Source organism: Cibotium barometz, chromosome 50 (genome assembly GCF_041138505.1).
Source record: "Cibotium barometz isolate CiBa-2024 chromosome 50, ASM4113850v1, whole genome shotgun sequence".
In the NCBI taxonomy this organism is placed as follows: Eukaryota; Viridiplantae; Streptophyta; class Polypodiopsida; order Cyatheales; family Cibotiaceae; genus Cibotium; species Cibotium barometz.
This window is the reverse complement of record NC_141095.1, coordinates 32,289,108-32,305,669: the sequence shown is the minus strand read 5'-3', so window position 1 is coordinate 32,305,669 and position 16,562 is coordinate 32,289,108. Positions and strand designations below refer to the sequence as shown.

The 16,562-nt window shown below is 39.3% G+C and overlaps 1 protein-coding gene across 1 annotated transcript; it reads right to left on the bottom strand.

Moving 5' to 3' along the window:
- Positions 1-593: 593 nt before the first annotated feature.
- On the bottom strand, positions 594-15,828 carry LOC147610032 (rust resistance kinase Lr10-like). The gene is made up of 3 exons (XM_086787246.1): positions 15,708-15,828; positions 2,616-3,386; positions 594-2,213 (listed from the first exon to the last, which is right to left on the bottom strand). Exons 1-3 carry the CDS (start codon positions 15,826-15,828, stop codon positions 1,021-1,023), a joined length of 2,085 nt encoding a protein of 694 aa, XP_086643372.1. The 3' UTR covers positions 594-1,020.
- Between the last annotated feature and the right edge of the window lie 734 nt (positions 15,829-16,562).

The following is a 16,562-nucleotide window of genomic DNA, read 5'->3' as shown; positions in this document are numbered from 1 at the left end:
TTTAACAATGCTAAAGGTTAACTACACAATGAAAGAGAAAAAGATTCATGTCTACTTTCTTAAGCATGCTGAAAAAAAAGCAACAAAATAATGACAAAAACTCAAAAGTACACAATTCCCAAATGAGCACATAAACAACATCCATGAGAATCATAAAACAACCTTAGAGCATCACAAAGCTAAATTTGCAGAATACAAGAGAGCTACATCTACTCAAATGCACTTATGAAGAGAGGAAAATAAAGGCACAAGTTCAAAAAATGAGAGTGCCTACAGTACAAGTTGTTTGCATGGATCTCGATCTCCTACTCCTCAAGGATTTCCAAGCTTCAAAACAAGCATCCCAAAGTATCTCTTTCGGATGTTTTGCCTTTGGAGTGTTCAATCCAACAAACATCACCAAATTTAGCAAGTGAAGTGACAACCTATTTCGAAACTTGTCTTTGATCTTGCTCATCTTTTAGAATCCCCTCCCACATGCAATTGATTGGTTAGGCAACTTATGTGAGTATGTGAGTATTCTCACATAATTTAAAATACTTATTACTCAATACACAAATTTTCTCCTTTGCAAGTGCAATCACCCATTACTTCTAGATGGGCATTTTTTGGGTTGCCATTCTTTTGACATTTGCTAGATTATTCTATATTTCTTTTTAAAGGGAATTAGCATATGTCAATTGAGAAATCATTTTTCTTAGAGGCCTTCCTACGATGAGTTGGAGGCCATTGGATGGGTATCACTGCTGAGTGGCGGTGAGTGATTCAAGTCTTATATTTCTATTTCTACGAGTCCAAAGTCTTGAGTACTAATTTTATTACAAGGCAAGGTCTTGACTCTTGAAGAGTAATTTTATTGTTGTGAGGACTAATTTTATTACACGGCAAGGTCTTGAGTCCAAAGTCTTGAGTACTAATTTTATTACAAGGCAAGGTCTTGACTCTTGAAGAGTAATTTTATTGTTGTGAGGCTAATTTTATTACACGGCAAGGTCTTGACTCTTGAAGACACTTCACGCATCAGCGAGCCGCACTGAGCGTGACTGGGGTGTGGTTGTTGTGACTGCTGACAAGTGGACTCGGATTGGTTGCCGTGGAGGCAATGGCTGGTCGTGGAGGCTGTTCGGAGACGGCCGCCACCCCTTCAAGGTACTGAACCACCTGACTCATGCAGGGCCTACGAGCAGGGTGGTCCTGGATGCACCACAGGGCCACAAACGTGGCTGTCCGGACCTGCTGCCACTCAATGGTCGTGAGCCCCTCCATCTCTCTAGCGATGCCCTCGTCCAGGATGGACTTGAAATCTCCCTCCATGGCCGCGTCGAAAGCCAAAACTGGGAAGCACCAGTCCACGAAATTCCGGCGGCCGCTCATCAGCTCCAGCAGCACCATGCCGTAGCTGTACACGTCGAACTTGGTGCTCAGTTGGCTCTCTCCCCCGACCCAGAACTCCGGCGCCACGTAGCCCGGCGTCCCTTTGGCCAGTGTGACAACCTTGCTCGCGCCCTCCTTGCTCATCAGCTTCGCCAGCCCAAAGTCCGCGATCTTCGGCCACATCCGCTCATCGAGCAGAATGTTCTGCGGCTTGATGTCGCAGTGCACTATGCGATGCCTGCACTCCTCGTGCAAGTAGCACAATCCCCTCGCTATCCCCACTGCTATTGTATACCTTTGCTTCCAATCTAGCACCTGCACAGTTCTGCCTCCCATCTTGAGCTGCCCCCCCTTGAAAAGCCACCTATCAAGGGATCCATTAACGACAAACTCGTACACCAAAATTTTACGGGATTTTTCGACGCAGAAGCCTCGCAGCCTCACTACGTTGACATGGTGGATGTTGCCTATGGTAGCCAATTCGTTCAAGAACTGCCTACTGCTGTGCCTCGAGTTTACCTCCAGAACTTTCACAGCGACCGTGTGTAGGCCGCTGGATTCGACCGTACCCTTATAAACCACGCCAAAACCTCCTTCTCCCAGCACACTGCTAAAAGAGGCCGTTGCAGACACCAGGGAAGTGTACGAGAATGAGACGGGCCGTTCGTCTACGCCGTTGAGATCCAGATCAGAGCTTATGCCGACTTCATTCATCTGCCGCGTCGACCTCTTGAAAAGAATGTACAGAAGGCAAGCTAAAAGTAACGCAAAGGCAAGTGAGGGAGCCACCACCAGCACGCTTACTTTGAAAGCCCTACTGCACAAACTTCCATGGCATCCTGCGTGCAGAAACAAGAGGTTCACGTCAGTGTCCGAAAAATTAAACACGGCTACAGTGTATTTTGGACATTAAATTTTTGGAATTAAAAAACTTTCAAAGAGGTTGGAGTTTCAGCAATTTTGGGTACTGTAACAGTGTATTTTGGACATTAAAATTTTGGAAAAAACTTTCACAAGGTTGAAGTTTCAGCAATTTGTTAATTTTCAGCAGGAAGTTCTAATGCTTGATGGACAAAACAGTTTTTTCGAACACTGGTCCAAATGGTGAAGCATTTTTTTCAAACCAATATCAACACATTTATGAAGCACAGGAACGCTGTGGAGCAGCAAGGGCTTGAGTACTCTTGGACGTCCGGTAAAGAATGCCTATTATCAATTAGCAATTGCGGTTAACTAATTACCAGGAGCACACACTGTGCTGGAGTTGTGATTGCCGGGGCAGAAGCACTGGAAATTGTTGTGGCCGCACTCTCCGTTGGTATTCTCACACTCCAGACACGCTGGGTCGGAAGGAGTCTGCATCTCGTTCCAGTAGAGCTGAACCGCTCCAGCGCGCCATTCTGTAGCGGCGCTAGAAGTGTTGAGGGTAACGAAGAACTGAAAGTGCGTGCAGGCCAAGCTTTCCATCACATCCTGCAGGATGAGCTCCTTGTGTTGTGTTAATTGTAAGCAATTATTCATGGTTTCATCCGGGTCGCAAACCGACTGCAGATAAGAATCACATGCTGGGGTATTTGCTTCCACGCTGGCATTACTGAAGACAGACGAGGAGATGTAATTACTGAAGACAGACGAGGAGGTGTTCTTACTGCAATTAAAGAGCAGGTAAATGTTATAATTGGAGATTTGGAAGGTTGAGTTCGCAAAAGCTGCGAGATTGATAGAACTGGGAAGGTAGTCAGATCTGCTGCCGAGAGGAACAGGACGGCAACCTGGAACTTCCCAAGTGAGGTTTACGAACCTATGGTCGTCCCAAGTGAGGTTTACGTAGATGCCAAGCACAGCCGGAGGGCGGAAATTACTGTCAACACCAGCGGGGATGGCCTCATTGAATTGAGGCCAGTAAGCCTGCTCTGTGCTAGGGGAGGCGCCGCAATATGGAGCCGCGCCGAAAGGAAACGTGATGTTGCCAAGATTGGCGCAGATGGAGGGGGCGCAGGGAAGGTCGTTACCTGATTGCACGAGGAGAAAGTGAAAGCAGAAATGACAGAAGATCAGAACTAAGAGGAGATTCATAGCTTCACTAGAAGAGAGAATACCGCGCGCCTACCTTTTAGAGATCGTGGAAAAGTCTATCCTTTCCCACTGCAAACATTTTTGGGGGAGAGAAGAGAGAATACGGCGGAGAGAAGGGGAATAAGCGGACGCAATTAGGACAATTCTTTCCTTTCCCACTGCAGACTTTCTCTTTTTTAAGTGCTAACTATATTAAAAGGAGATGCACAATCCACAAAGAATGCCTAGAAGAAGACGGCCAAGTGGCCTTAGAGGAAATAGATCTGCTCTTCACACTTTTTTTGGGGTATGCTTTCTTGGGGAAAAGTTAGATTCATCTAACAGAACTTGTTCAATTTCACTATAAAGAAAAAGCTTGTTCAAAATTACAATTTCATATTCAATTCATGATGTAAAAGATTGATGTAAAGCTTGGTAAATTTAATTTCTAGAACCCTTCCTTCTATGACTTGGGCAAAGTCATTATTTGTACCTTTGAAGTTGGAGCCATAGTTTGCTCACATAACAAGTTCTGTATTATGTAAACCTAACTCTTCGTTTAGTCCACATAACATGTAGTTGAGCCACTCAAACTCTATGATCATATGCCTAGGATCAAGGATGACTTTGATGAGCCGAGTCACCCTTCAACATGATAGTTTCAATAGAAATAATACTTGTTTTTTCACAATTTACCTAATTTTTTGATTGTCACTCAAAATAAGTGGTGGTACTTTACAGCCAAAATGCCCAAAAAGGGGCATGAAGTCCGTTAAAAAGCAATTCTTGCCTCGGAAGCTTTTGGATTGCTGCAACTCAATGCTACATATACCACTACAAATTGTCTAGTGTGATTGTACATTTACATTTTCCTTTTCTATAGTTAATAAAATTATTAACTTCTCCAAAAAAGACCAGTATATATAAGTGGCCTAGACCTGCCTCTAAAACGGGTTGATTGTTGATGACTGGTGTAAAGCACTCTACACGTGTGTTTGCATCTATGACACATGCACGTGTACATAGAACAAAAAACACACACATGAAACACAGACACACAAAACATACACATGTATATGTGTTCTATGTACATTTACATAGAAAACATGCACACACACATGCACGTTTACATAGAAAACATGCACGTGTGTCTGTGTTCTTTGCACGTTGTCGTGCCATGGCACGTCTATGCATGCATATGAGACTATCAAATGCAAATCTAGATGCATGGGATTAAGTGCTATGACGAGTCATTATATGATGCCATGTACATATGTTCATATTGTAAATGAGGTTCAATAAGACGAGCTGAGGCTGAGTCAGGTCTCGGAGCTTTTGTATATGAGTGTGGTGTGAAATATGGAGCCTTATGCTTATGGTAAGCCTTGCAGTAGGGAACATATGTAATCAGATTTGGAGCAAAGGTATTAAGCTTTCGACAACGAAAGTATCCACAGATCAAGAGAGAGTTATGGGGAATAGTCACTGCTCTAAAATGTGAAAAAGAATATCTTATTGGGGCATCTGTACTTGTGGAAACTGATTGCTTGCCACTTCTTGGGATGATAGCCAGGGATTTCATTAACGTCTTCACAATTTCGTGATCACGTTAACAAAACCTATTGTTAACATATTAAAACTTGTGATCACATTGTATATTCACGGGCATTTTTGATGACCTGCAAAAACCTTCTCTGCCAGTAATCCCGTCGGGTAAATGTCCATTTCCTGGCGGGCCCGCCGGGAAAACCCATTTTCCCGGTGGGAAAAATAAAAAAATAAAAAAAATAAAAAAAATAAAAAAAAATCATGTTCACAGTAATTCTACCATTTTTGGGCCTTCTGGACTCATTTATGATGTCAAAAGTTCAAAATTCTTGGCACAAAAAAAGTTTTGTATAATTTGCTGGCCTTAAGTTCAATTGACACACCAATTAAATCTAACTATACTTACATCAATTGACTCAATTGTCCATGACATCATTGCACTCAATTGAGCCCAATTGGACTCAATTACACTTGATTTACACTCAATTGATATTAATTGGGTGTGAATTGATGTCAATTGTGCCTAATTCGATGCAATTGAGCCCAATTTACACCCAATTTGCATAAATTGGGTGTAAACTAAGTATCAATTGAGTCGAATTGGACTCAATTGACAATAATTGGATGTTAATTGATATTAATTAAGCCCAATTGACTTCAATTGGGTGTTCATTTATTACAATTAATGTCAATTAAGCTCAATTGAGCTCAGTTGACATCAATTGGGTGTGAATTGATATCAATTGAGCTCAATTGGGCTCAATTGCGGCTCAATTGCACTCAATTTTGTGATCGATTGTGTGTCAATTGATGTTAATTGAGCCTAATATGATACAATTGAGCTCAATTCACACCCAATTGGATGTAAATTGAGCGTCAATTGAGCCGAATTAGACTCAATTGACAGCAATTGGGTGTTAATTGATATCAATTAATATCCAATTAACACAATTGAAGTCAATTAAGTCTAATTGACTTCAATTGGATAATTTGGGTGTCAATTGAGCTCAATTGGACGTAAATGACATCAATTGGGTGTCAATTAACATCAATTGAACCTTATTGACATCAATTGGGTGCTAATTAACATCAATTGGACTCAATTGACATCAGTTGGGTTTCAATTGAGCCAAATTGGATGCAACTGACATCAATTGGGTGTCAATTGATTACAACTGAGCTGAATTGGGCTCAATTACACTCAATTGATATTAATTGGGTGTCAATTAAACCTAATTCCATGTAATTGAGCTCAATCAATTCACATCAATTGCACTCAATTGATATTAATTGGGTGTCAATTGATGTCAATTGAGCCTAATTCGATGCAATTGAGCTCAATTCACATCAGTTCACATCAATTGGGTGTCAATTGATGTCAATTGAGTAAAATTGAGTCTAATTGGGTGTCAATTGAGTCAAATTGAGTCTAATTGGGTGTCAATTGATATCAATTGAGCCAAATTGAGTCTAATTGAGTCTAATTAGACTTAATTAAGCCAAATTGAGTCTAATTGGGTGTCAATTGATGTCAATTGAGCTAAATTGAGTCTAATTGGGTGTCAATGAAGCCTAATTGACATCAATTGGGTGTCAATTGAGCCCAATTGAAGCTAATTGTGTATCAATTGACACACAATTGATGTCAATTGGGCTCAATTGACATCAATTGGATTCAATTGACACACAATTGATGTCACATGGGCTCAATTGACATCAATTAACACCTAATTGATGTCAATTGCTATCAATTGGATGTCAATTGATTATAATTGATGCTAAATTGAATGTACCCAATTGATATCAATTGAGTCCAATTGACATCAATTAAGTCTAATTGGATATTAATTGATCAATTGGGCTCAATCAATTGACACCTAATTGGACTCAATTGACATCAATTGGACTCAATAGGGTGTTAACTGATGTTAATTGAGCCCAATTGACATCAATTGGGTATTAATTGAGCTCAATTGGACACAATTAATAATAATTGGGTATGAATTGAACTCAATTGACGTCAATTAGATATCAATTGAGCCTAATTGCATCCAATTGAACTCAATTGACATCAATTGAGCAAATTGCATCCAATTGAATTCAATTGACATCAATTAAGCCTAATTGCATCCAATTTAACCCAATTGGACTCAATTGAATCCAATTGGACTCAATTGACATCAGTTAGGTATCAATTGAGCCTAATTGTATCTATTTAGACTTAATTGACATCAATTGGGTGTCAATTAAACCCAATTGGAGTCAATTGATATCAATTGGATGTTTATTGATGTTAATTGAGTTTAATTGACATCAATTGGGTGTTTATTGATGTCAATCGAGTCCAATTAGATGCAATTGGACTCAATTGGGTGTGAATTAGACTCAATTAATATCAATTGGGCTCAATTGATATCAATTAGGTGTAAATTGATGTCAATTGAGCCCAATTTGATGCAATTGATATCACGTGGGTGTCAATTAGACTCAATTGGCACCCAATTGATGTCAATTGAGTCCACTTGGATATCAATTGATATCAATTGAGCCCAATTGATCAATTGACACCCAATTAGACTTAATTGATATCAATTTGACTCAATTAGGTATTAATTGATATCAATTGGACTCAATTGGGTGTTAATTGATGTTAATTGAGCTCAATTAGACTCAATTGACATCAATTAGGTACTAATTGAGTGTAATTGATGTCCATTAAGCTTAATTTAGCTTAATTGACATCAATTGGATATCAATTGACTACAATTGATGTCAATTGAGCTCAATTGACATCAATTGGGTGTTAATTAATGTTAATCGAGTCCAATTAATATCAATTAGGTGTCAATTAAGCTAAATTGATATCAATTGGGTGTCAATTGAGCCCAATTCATATCAATTAGGTGTAAATTGAACCTAATTGGACTCAATTAACATCAATTAGGTGTGAATTGATGACCCCACTTGGATGCAATTGATATCAATTTGGTGTCAATTGGACTCAATTGGCACCCAATTGATGTCAATTGAGTCCACTTGGATGTCAATTGATATCAATTGAGCCCAATTGATCAATTGACACCCAATTAGACTTAATTAATATCAATTTGATTCAATTGGGTATTAATTGATGTCAATTGAACTCAATTGGATATTAATTGATGTTAATTGAGTCTCAATTGACATCAATTGGGTGCCAATTGAGTGTAATTGATGTCAATTAAGCCTAATTTGTCTCAATTAACGTCAATTGGGTGTCAATTAACTATGATTGATGTCAATTGAGCTAAATTGACATCAATTGGGTGTTAATTGATGTCAATTGAGCTGAATTAACATCAATTGGGTGTTAATTGATGTTAATTGAGTTTAATTGACATCAATTGGGTGTTAATTGATGTCAATTGAGTCCAATTAGATGTAATTAGACTCAATTGGGTTTGAATTAGACTCAATTGATATCAATTGGGCCGAGTTAATTGGGTGTTAATTGAGCCCAATTGACATCAATTGGGTGTGAATTGAACATGATTGGACTCAATTGACATTAATTAGGTGTGAATTGATGTCAATTCAGCCCAATTGGATGCAATGGATATCAATTGGATGTCACTTGGACTCAATTGGCACCAATTGATGTCAATTGAGTCCAATTGGATGTCAATTGGTATCAATTGAGCCCAATTGATCAATTGACACCCAATTAGACTTAATTGATATCAATTTGACTCAATTAGGTATTAATTGATATCAATTAGACTTAATTAGATGTTAATTGATATTAATTGAGTCTAATCGAACTCAATTGACATCAATTGGGCGTCAATTGAGTGCAATTAATATCAATTAAGCTCAATTCGACTCAATTAGCATCAATTGGGTGTCAATTGACTACGATTGATGTCAATTGAGCTCAATTGACATCAATTGGGTGTTAATTGATGTCAATTGAGTCTAATTAATATTAATAGGATGTCAATTGAGCCCAAATGACATCAATTGGTGTGAATTGAACCTGATTGGACTCAATTGACATCAATTAGGTGTGTGAATTGATGTCAATTAAGCCCAATTGGATATCAATTGGGTGTCACTTGGACTCAATTGGCACCCAATTGATGTTAATTGAGTCCAATTGGATGTCAATTGATATCAGTTGAGCCGAATTGATCAATTGACACCCAATTATACTTAATTGATATCAATTTGACTCAATTGGGTATTAGTTGATGTCAATTGGACTCAATTGGGTGTTAATTGATGTTAATTGAGGACTCAATTGACATCAATTGGGTGCCAATTGAGTGCAATTGGTGTCAATTCGGCTCAATTGGCATCAATTGGCATCAATTGGATATCAATTGACTAGGATTGATGTCAATTGAGCTCAATTGACATCAATTGGGTGTTAATCGATGTCAATTGAGTCCAATTAAGCCCAATTGTGTCCAATTGGGTGTCAATTGATTGAATCCAATTAAGTCCAATTAAGCCCAATTGAGTTCAATGGGGTGTCAATTGATGTCAATTGAGCCCAATTGACACCCAATTAGACTTAATTGATACCAATTGGACTCAATTGGATATTAATTGATGTCAATTAGACTCAATTGGAAGTAGAATAAGATCTAATTGATGGTAATCGAGCTTAAGGCGATAAATTTAGAGATAACTTTTTTTTGTACAAAGAATTTTGAACTTTTGACATCATAAATGAGTCCAAAAGGCCCAAAAATGGTAGAAATGACTGTGAACATGAAAATATTTTGACCATTTTTTTAAAACTTTTTTTTCCGTCGGAAAAATGGATTTACTTGGCGGGCCCGCCGGGAAAACAAAAAGCCCGGCGGGCTTCGGCAGGTTACCAGGTCATTGGTGACCTTCTATTTTGAGAACATGAAAACATGTGAACATGTGAATAACATGTTCACAAGTGTTATTAACAAAAAAAATCTTGTGATCACGTGAATATAAAATCCCTGATGATAGCAAGCTGTACCACTCCAGATATTGCTATGCTTAGGTGGATTGCCTATATCAAGTCACTAAATCCTGAGTTTGAGCATATTGCAGGAAAAGATAATCGAGTTGTTGCAGATATGCTATCAAGAGCCAGGTATGAAGATGAAAAAGAGATGATTAGTGACATTGATGATGTGGGTACATACTACAAAGTTCTACACTACTGCATATGCAAAGGGGGACCATATTTGCCTATCAAATGCACTTGAGTCTTTTACTGAGGAAATGTATGAAGGAGATTGGTTGCTTATTGGTCAATACTTGAGTACTCTGACAAGACAGGAAAATTGGTCTGACTCAGAATTTAAGAGGATCCGCAGAAAAGCATATGGTTATTTTCTAAAGTATGGGTACCTCTGGAAGCATCCTAAGCAGAGGAATGCTATGCCACAGAGAGTCATATGTGATAAAGAGACTCAAGGGAAGCTTGTGAAAGAATTCCATGAGAGTCTCTGGGCTGGACATCAAAGTGTGTGGGCCACCTTTACCAAAATAAAGGAAAAATATTGGTGGAAAGGAATGTACAAGGATATTTCCCAATATGTGGAAACATGCATGGTATGTCAAATGTACTCAAATGTGTGACATCGTGATGGCCTGCAACCAACCTACCCACCTGCCATGCACTACAAATGGGTAGTGGATCTAGTTACAATGCCTTTGGGAATTTGGCAGATGCGGTACATAGCACTTGCAAGAGAAGATTTGACAAATCAGGTAGAGGGGCGTGCTCTTAGAACAAAGAGTACGGAAATAGTATGCAAATTTCTCTTGGAAGATGTGATTTGTCGGTATGGTTGTGTTGGGAAAATAACAGCTGATAGGGGCGAGTTAGATGTTGAAGAAGCAAGGGAATTCTTTTCTAGAATTGGCATCAAACTGTCCCTAACATGTGCTTACAATCCTGAGGGCAATGGTAAAAGTGAGCGAGGACATCCTCCAATCATTAAAGCTTTGGCTAAGGCATGCAGAGAAAGAATGTGAGAGTGGCCAAGGCTGCTACCATATGCTTTGTGGGCTGACCATACAACTCATAGCTCAGTGACAGGATACATGCCTGCAGAATTAATGTATGGTCAGAAGCCAGTAATGCCAGTTGAAGAAGTAGTTCCAACTTGGAATGTATTGCCCTGGGTGGAAGGATTGAGCAGGGAAGACCTCCTTGCATTGCGAATAAGACAGTTGGAGAGGAGGCCTGAAGATGTAGAGCTTGCTAAAGCTCGCTTGAAAGATGCAAGGTTGAAAAATAAAGAAAGATTTGATAGAAGACACAGACTCCGGCCAAAACCTATTGAAGAAGGTGATTGGGTCCTAATGTATGATAGTAGCCTTGACAACCAATTCACTGTTCAAAGAAAATTTGCAAAAAGATGGTTTGGCCCTTACATTGTCAAGTATGTGCATGGAAATACCACGTATACCCTGTGTGAGCTTGATGGAACAGAGATAAAGAATCTTGTAGCAAGCAAAAGGATCAAGATGTTTAAAAGAAGGCTTGACAGAAATCCTTTTGATTCACAGGGAACTCAGGATGAGAGGCTTGATAGTGAAAACATGGACATGGCCGAAGAGGAAGAGGATGATTTTCCTAACAATGTAGAAGATGAAGACGACATCCAGCTATATGTGGATCTTGATGATGATTTGGCACATACCAGAGGATGTGCAGGTTTAGAGGGGGTGGATGTCGTGCCATGGCACGTCTATGGTGTGAAACCATGCATATGAGACTATCAAATGCAAATCTAGATGCATGGGATTAAGTGCTATGACGAGTCATTATATGATGCCATGTACATATGTTCATATTGTAAATGAGGTTCAATAAGACGAGCTGAGGCTGAGTCAGGTCTTGGAGCTTTTGTATATGAGTGTGGTGTGAAATATGGAGCCTTATGCTTATGGTAAGCCTTGCAGTAGGGAACACCCTTCTCGAGATGTATGGAGATATGAGAGCATGTATGATATGAGGAATGGTTTTAAAGAATACCCTTTGGAGGTATCGTGGAATGAGCAAAACAAGAAGAACTTTATTAAGATACTGCACACATTCAAAGCACACAATCAAAGTTCTTGTGTATCCTCATAGGCAGAATGATCCCTTTAATAATATCTTTATGCCCATGGATGGTGAACCTAGTGGCAGCTATGCTAGTGAGAGCTATTTCAAAATGACTCTTGTGAGTATGGTGGTGGTAATTCTGTTCACACTCAGACCTCATGGGTAAGTTGGAAACACTCAGTTATATATATGGTCTGTGTGGCTATGTAAATGATGGTATGAGTGGCTTGTCAAAGGGATATGATAATGATGTGAATGGCTACCCATGTGCATGATGTGTAGTAGCTTCTCAATGGTATCGATGAGCCAATTCAATGATTACCTCTTATGGGAGTGCAAGCATGATGCGTGCTTTAGTAGGCTCATGATATGAATATGATATTTGATGCTGCCTTGGTCCAAGCATATACATATGAGTAGATATATCATGTGTATAGAATGTAGTAGAGACGGCAGCTTGCATGGCCATGACAAAAATAGAAGAGTAGCATGGGCGGGTTGTAAAGAATCAAGTTGGGAACAAGAGCTTGGTTATAAGCAAATGCAATGTCATAGTGGATAAATGCTGCAAAACTGGAGTTGATTTTTTTTAAAATACACGAGAAGGGGAGCTTGCGTGGCAGCAACAAAAAAAGACATACCCGAAAATAATGAAAAAAAAAGAGGGCGCTCTTGTTTTTCAAACGGGGAAATACGAAAATCTGGCTGCAAAAGGTGGTGGGGCGCCGATTTCCTTGCGGGAAAATGAGGAAAAACCAGAGAGCGAGGGGAAGCGCATTTATCAGAGTTCGGGGGGTGTGCAGAAAGGGGAACCAGTGCGCCAACTAACCAGAGTGAATAAAATCAAGGAGGCCGTTACTGTTCATGGCATGTAGGAGTTAGAATTGAAGAGCAAATTGAGTGTTATCCAGTGATGGGATTTTCAATATATACATGTTTTCTGCCCTTCGCGGCCTGCAGAGCGAAGCGTCATATGGGAGTTAACAAAAATCAAGTGAAATTCGCCTTGCTACTTTCAGATAAGTGATGGTTTAATTTTAATTTTATTTCACTATCCTACCTACCTACGATTTGAAAAATCGTAAAGTCTATAAACCTTTAAAGGTTTTGTAAATCAAGAAGAACTTGATATGAAGAGTTGTGATATTAATGCATCAAAATACGTGGAATCAAAGCATCAAAAATGCAGCAAGGATTCTGGAAAATTTGATTTTGTTTCTACCCAAGTGGATTTGGAATGCAAGTCATGGAATTTCTTAAAATCATGTGAGCATGTTATAGTTATGCCATATATCGTCTTTTGTTTGTGAGTTGTTGGAATTTAAAGGCAGGTTTTCAGGTGATAAAGAAACATCTTGGAATGATGGAATTGATGTTACTTGATGTATGGAATGTAAATGGTTACATGTATGTGGGAAATATTTGAAGATTATGTTATGCCTACATGTGATTTGTTTGAGGGATTTGGAAAGAGGAGCCAGTGAATCTATGCTTGGAAAGGGACATGCACTTGGTACACAATTCATGTGCAATCATCAGGCTGAATTCAAGGATGTATTGAGGTGAATTGACACATGTTTATGTCATTAAAAATGGATATGTCCTATGCTCCTTGGAGAATTATGTGCGTGAGTTTCCTTGTGGAGATTGGTACCTACTCTCACAGCTAGAAGTCTCGTACTTTCCCAGCGACACCGCCCACGTCACGACAACGTTTACACACAAAACATGCACGTTTACACACAAAACATTCACGTGTGTCTATGTTCTGTGTTTGTGTCTATAGACTTTTTTTTTGGGTATGCATTCTACAGGGTTGGCGAAAAGATAGATTCGTCTAAGAGCCATGCCCCACTAAGGTTTAGTGAGGGTTGTGTTCAGTTTAGTGGGGGGAAGGCCTTCCCCCACTATATATGTGTCCCACCCACAACCTTCCATAAAAATAGGAAGAGGTAATTGAGAAAAGGTTCTATATCAACTGTGTTCACGTGGAATTTTAATAATTTCTCTTACCAAAAAAAGTGTAAATATCCTTAGCCCCTACAAAACCTTGAGTTTTTGAGAAGATTTGTAGGAGTAGTAGAGGCCCTATAAACTTGGAGCCCCCACTAATGTTTATGGTGGGACACGTAGGTAGTGGGGTGTCCCCCCTATAAACCCAGAGTGGGATATGGCTCTAAACCTAGAACTTGTTCAATTTCAGTATAAAGAAAAGGCTTGTTCAAAATTACAATTTCATCTTCAATTCATGATGTAAAGGATTGATGTAAAGCTTAGTAAAATTAATTCCTAGAACCCTTTCTTCTATGACTTGGTCAAAGGCATTCTTTGTACCTTTGAAGTTGGAGCCATAGTTTGCTCACATAACAAGTTGTGTATTATGTAAACCTAACTCTTCTTTTAGTCCACATAACATGCAGTTGAGCCACTCAAATGCTATGATCATATGCCTAGGATCAACGACGATTTTGATGGGCTGAGTCACCCTTCAACAACATGATAGTCTTAATAGAAATAATACCTATTTTTTCACAATTTACCTAATTTTTTGATGGTCACTCAAAATAAGTGGTTGTACTTTATAGCCAAAATGCCCAAAAAGGGGCATGACGTTCGTTAAAAAGAAATTCTTGCCTTGGAAGCTTTTGGATTATTGCAACTCAATGCTACATATAGCACTACGAATCGTCCAGGATTGTACATTTACATTTTCCTTTTCTATAGTTAATAAAATTATTAACTTCTCTAAAAAAACTAGTATATATGAGTGGCATAGACCCACCTCTAATGGGTCGATTGTTGATGAATGGTGTAAATCACTCTACACATGTGTTTGCATCTATGACACATGCATGTGTACATAGAACAAAAAACACACACATAGAACACAGACACACAAAACATGCACATGTGTCTATGTTCTATGCACGTTTACATTGAAAACATGCACACACACATAGAACACTGACACACAAAACATTCATATACACATATAATATACATGTACATAGTATATGCATGCACACACATGTCTCTGCACATGTACATAGAGAGCATATACACGCATATAAAACACTCACACATAGAACACAAGCACAGAAAACATGCATATGCACATAGAATATACATGTACATAGTATATACATACACACACATGTACACACATGTACATAGTTGCATACATGCATGTTCACGCCTAATGGGTGCGTGCATCCATGCATGCCATTTTTTAAGGTCTTACACATGCATGTAAAGAGTTTCCACATTATAGATGCATCAAATATTTTAAACATATTAAACATGTCCATATATTTGGGATAAAAATCCCAATAAGATACTAAAGATATATATATGACCTATGCTCATGGTTTTTTTTGTGTTTTTTAAAAGTGACCCTATGACTTTTTCATTGGTGAACTACGTATTAATGTGATATAATTATGTATAAAATACTTTTAACTCTTATTTCTTATTCCCACACCTTTAAGAAAGAAATTTCTCAAATACAATTATGAAGTCAATACACACACACACACACACATAACAACTTGAACGTGTCAAAAACAAACCAAGCTCAATAAGATGTTATCTTTGCCTTATAAATAAAAGGGCTAAGTAGTCAATAAGATGGCGGTTAACTAATTACCAGCTGCAGTACAGTCTGTGCTGAAGCATTCGATATTGTTGTGGGCGTCGTAGCCGCACGTTCCGTTGGTTTTCTCACAATTCGCACACTGATGGCTATAATAATTGGTCCAGCGCGCCATTCTGTAGCGGCGCTAGAAGTGTTGAGGGTAACGAAGAACTGAAAGTGCGTGCAGGCCAAGCTATGCATCACGTACCGCAGCATGAGCTCCTTGTATGGTAAGAATTCGATGCAAGTGATATTGTGGGGGTTGCATTGCATTTGAAAAGATCTGCAGTGTGAGCTATTTCTGTCATATAAGGGAGACGTCATGGAAGTGTGGTCAGTGCAATTAAAGAGCAGGTAAACATTGCTGGGGGAGATTCGGAAGGCTGAGTCTGCAAAGGTTGTGAGATTGATTGACTTGGGAAGGAAGTAAGATATGTTACTGTAAGGCGCAGGGGTGCAAGATGGAACTCCTTCGACCTGATCATGAATCAAATTCCTGTTCCAGGTGAGATCGACGGAGGTGCTGGAGATGCCTTTCACAGCCGGAGGGCCGATAGGGTCAGCAGACTCAGCACCATTGGGGGTGGCCTCATTGAAATTATACCAGTAAGCCTGGTCCGTGGTGCAGTTGGATAAGAGGAAGCTAGAGGAAGCGGCGCAGGAGGGAGCTGCCCCGAAGGGAAAAGAGATGTTCTTGAGATAGGCACAGCTGGAAGGACCACAGGCATGGCCATCACGTGAATCAGAAGAGAGTACGAGTAGAAAATGGAAGCAACGACAACAAAAGATCAGAATGAAGAGGAGTCTCATGGCTTCACCACTAGCAGAACAGAGACCAGGCCTCATCCGAAGAGAAGGGAAAGTTCA

Bases quoted from the DNA above. Each gene is read 5' to 3' on its own strand.
- LOC147610032 (XM_086787246.1), bottom strand. From the start codon at position 15,828: ATGGCGCGCTGGACCAATTATTATAGCCATCAGTGTGCGAATTGTGAG. The intron at 3,387-15,707 runs GTAATTAGTTAA...TCGTGCAATCAG, and splicing joins CACAGACTGTACTGCAGCTG to GTAACGACCTTCCCTGCGCC. The intron at 2,214-2,615 runs GTAATTAGTTAA...TTCTGCACGCAG, and splicing joins CAGCACAGTGTGTGCTCCTG to GATGCCATGGAAGTTTGTGC.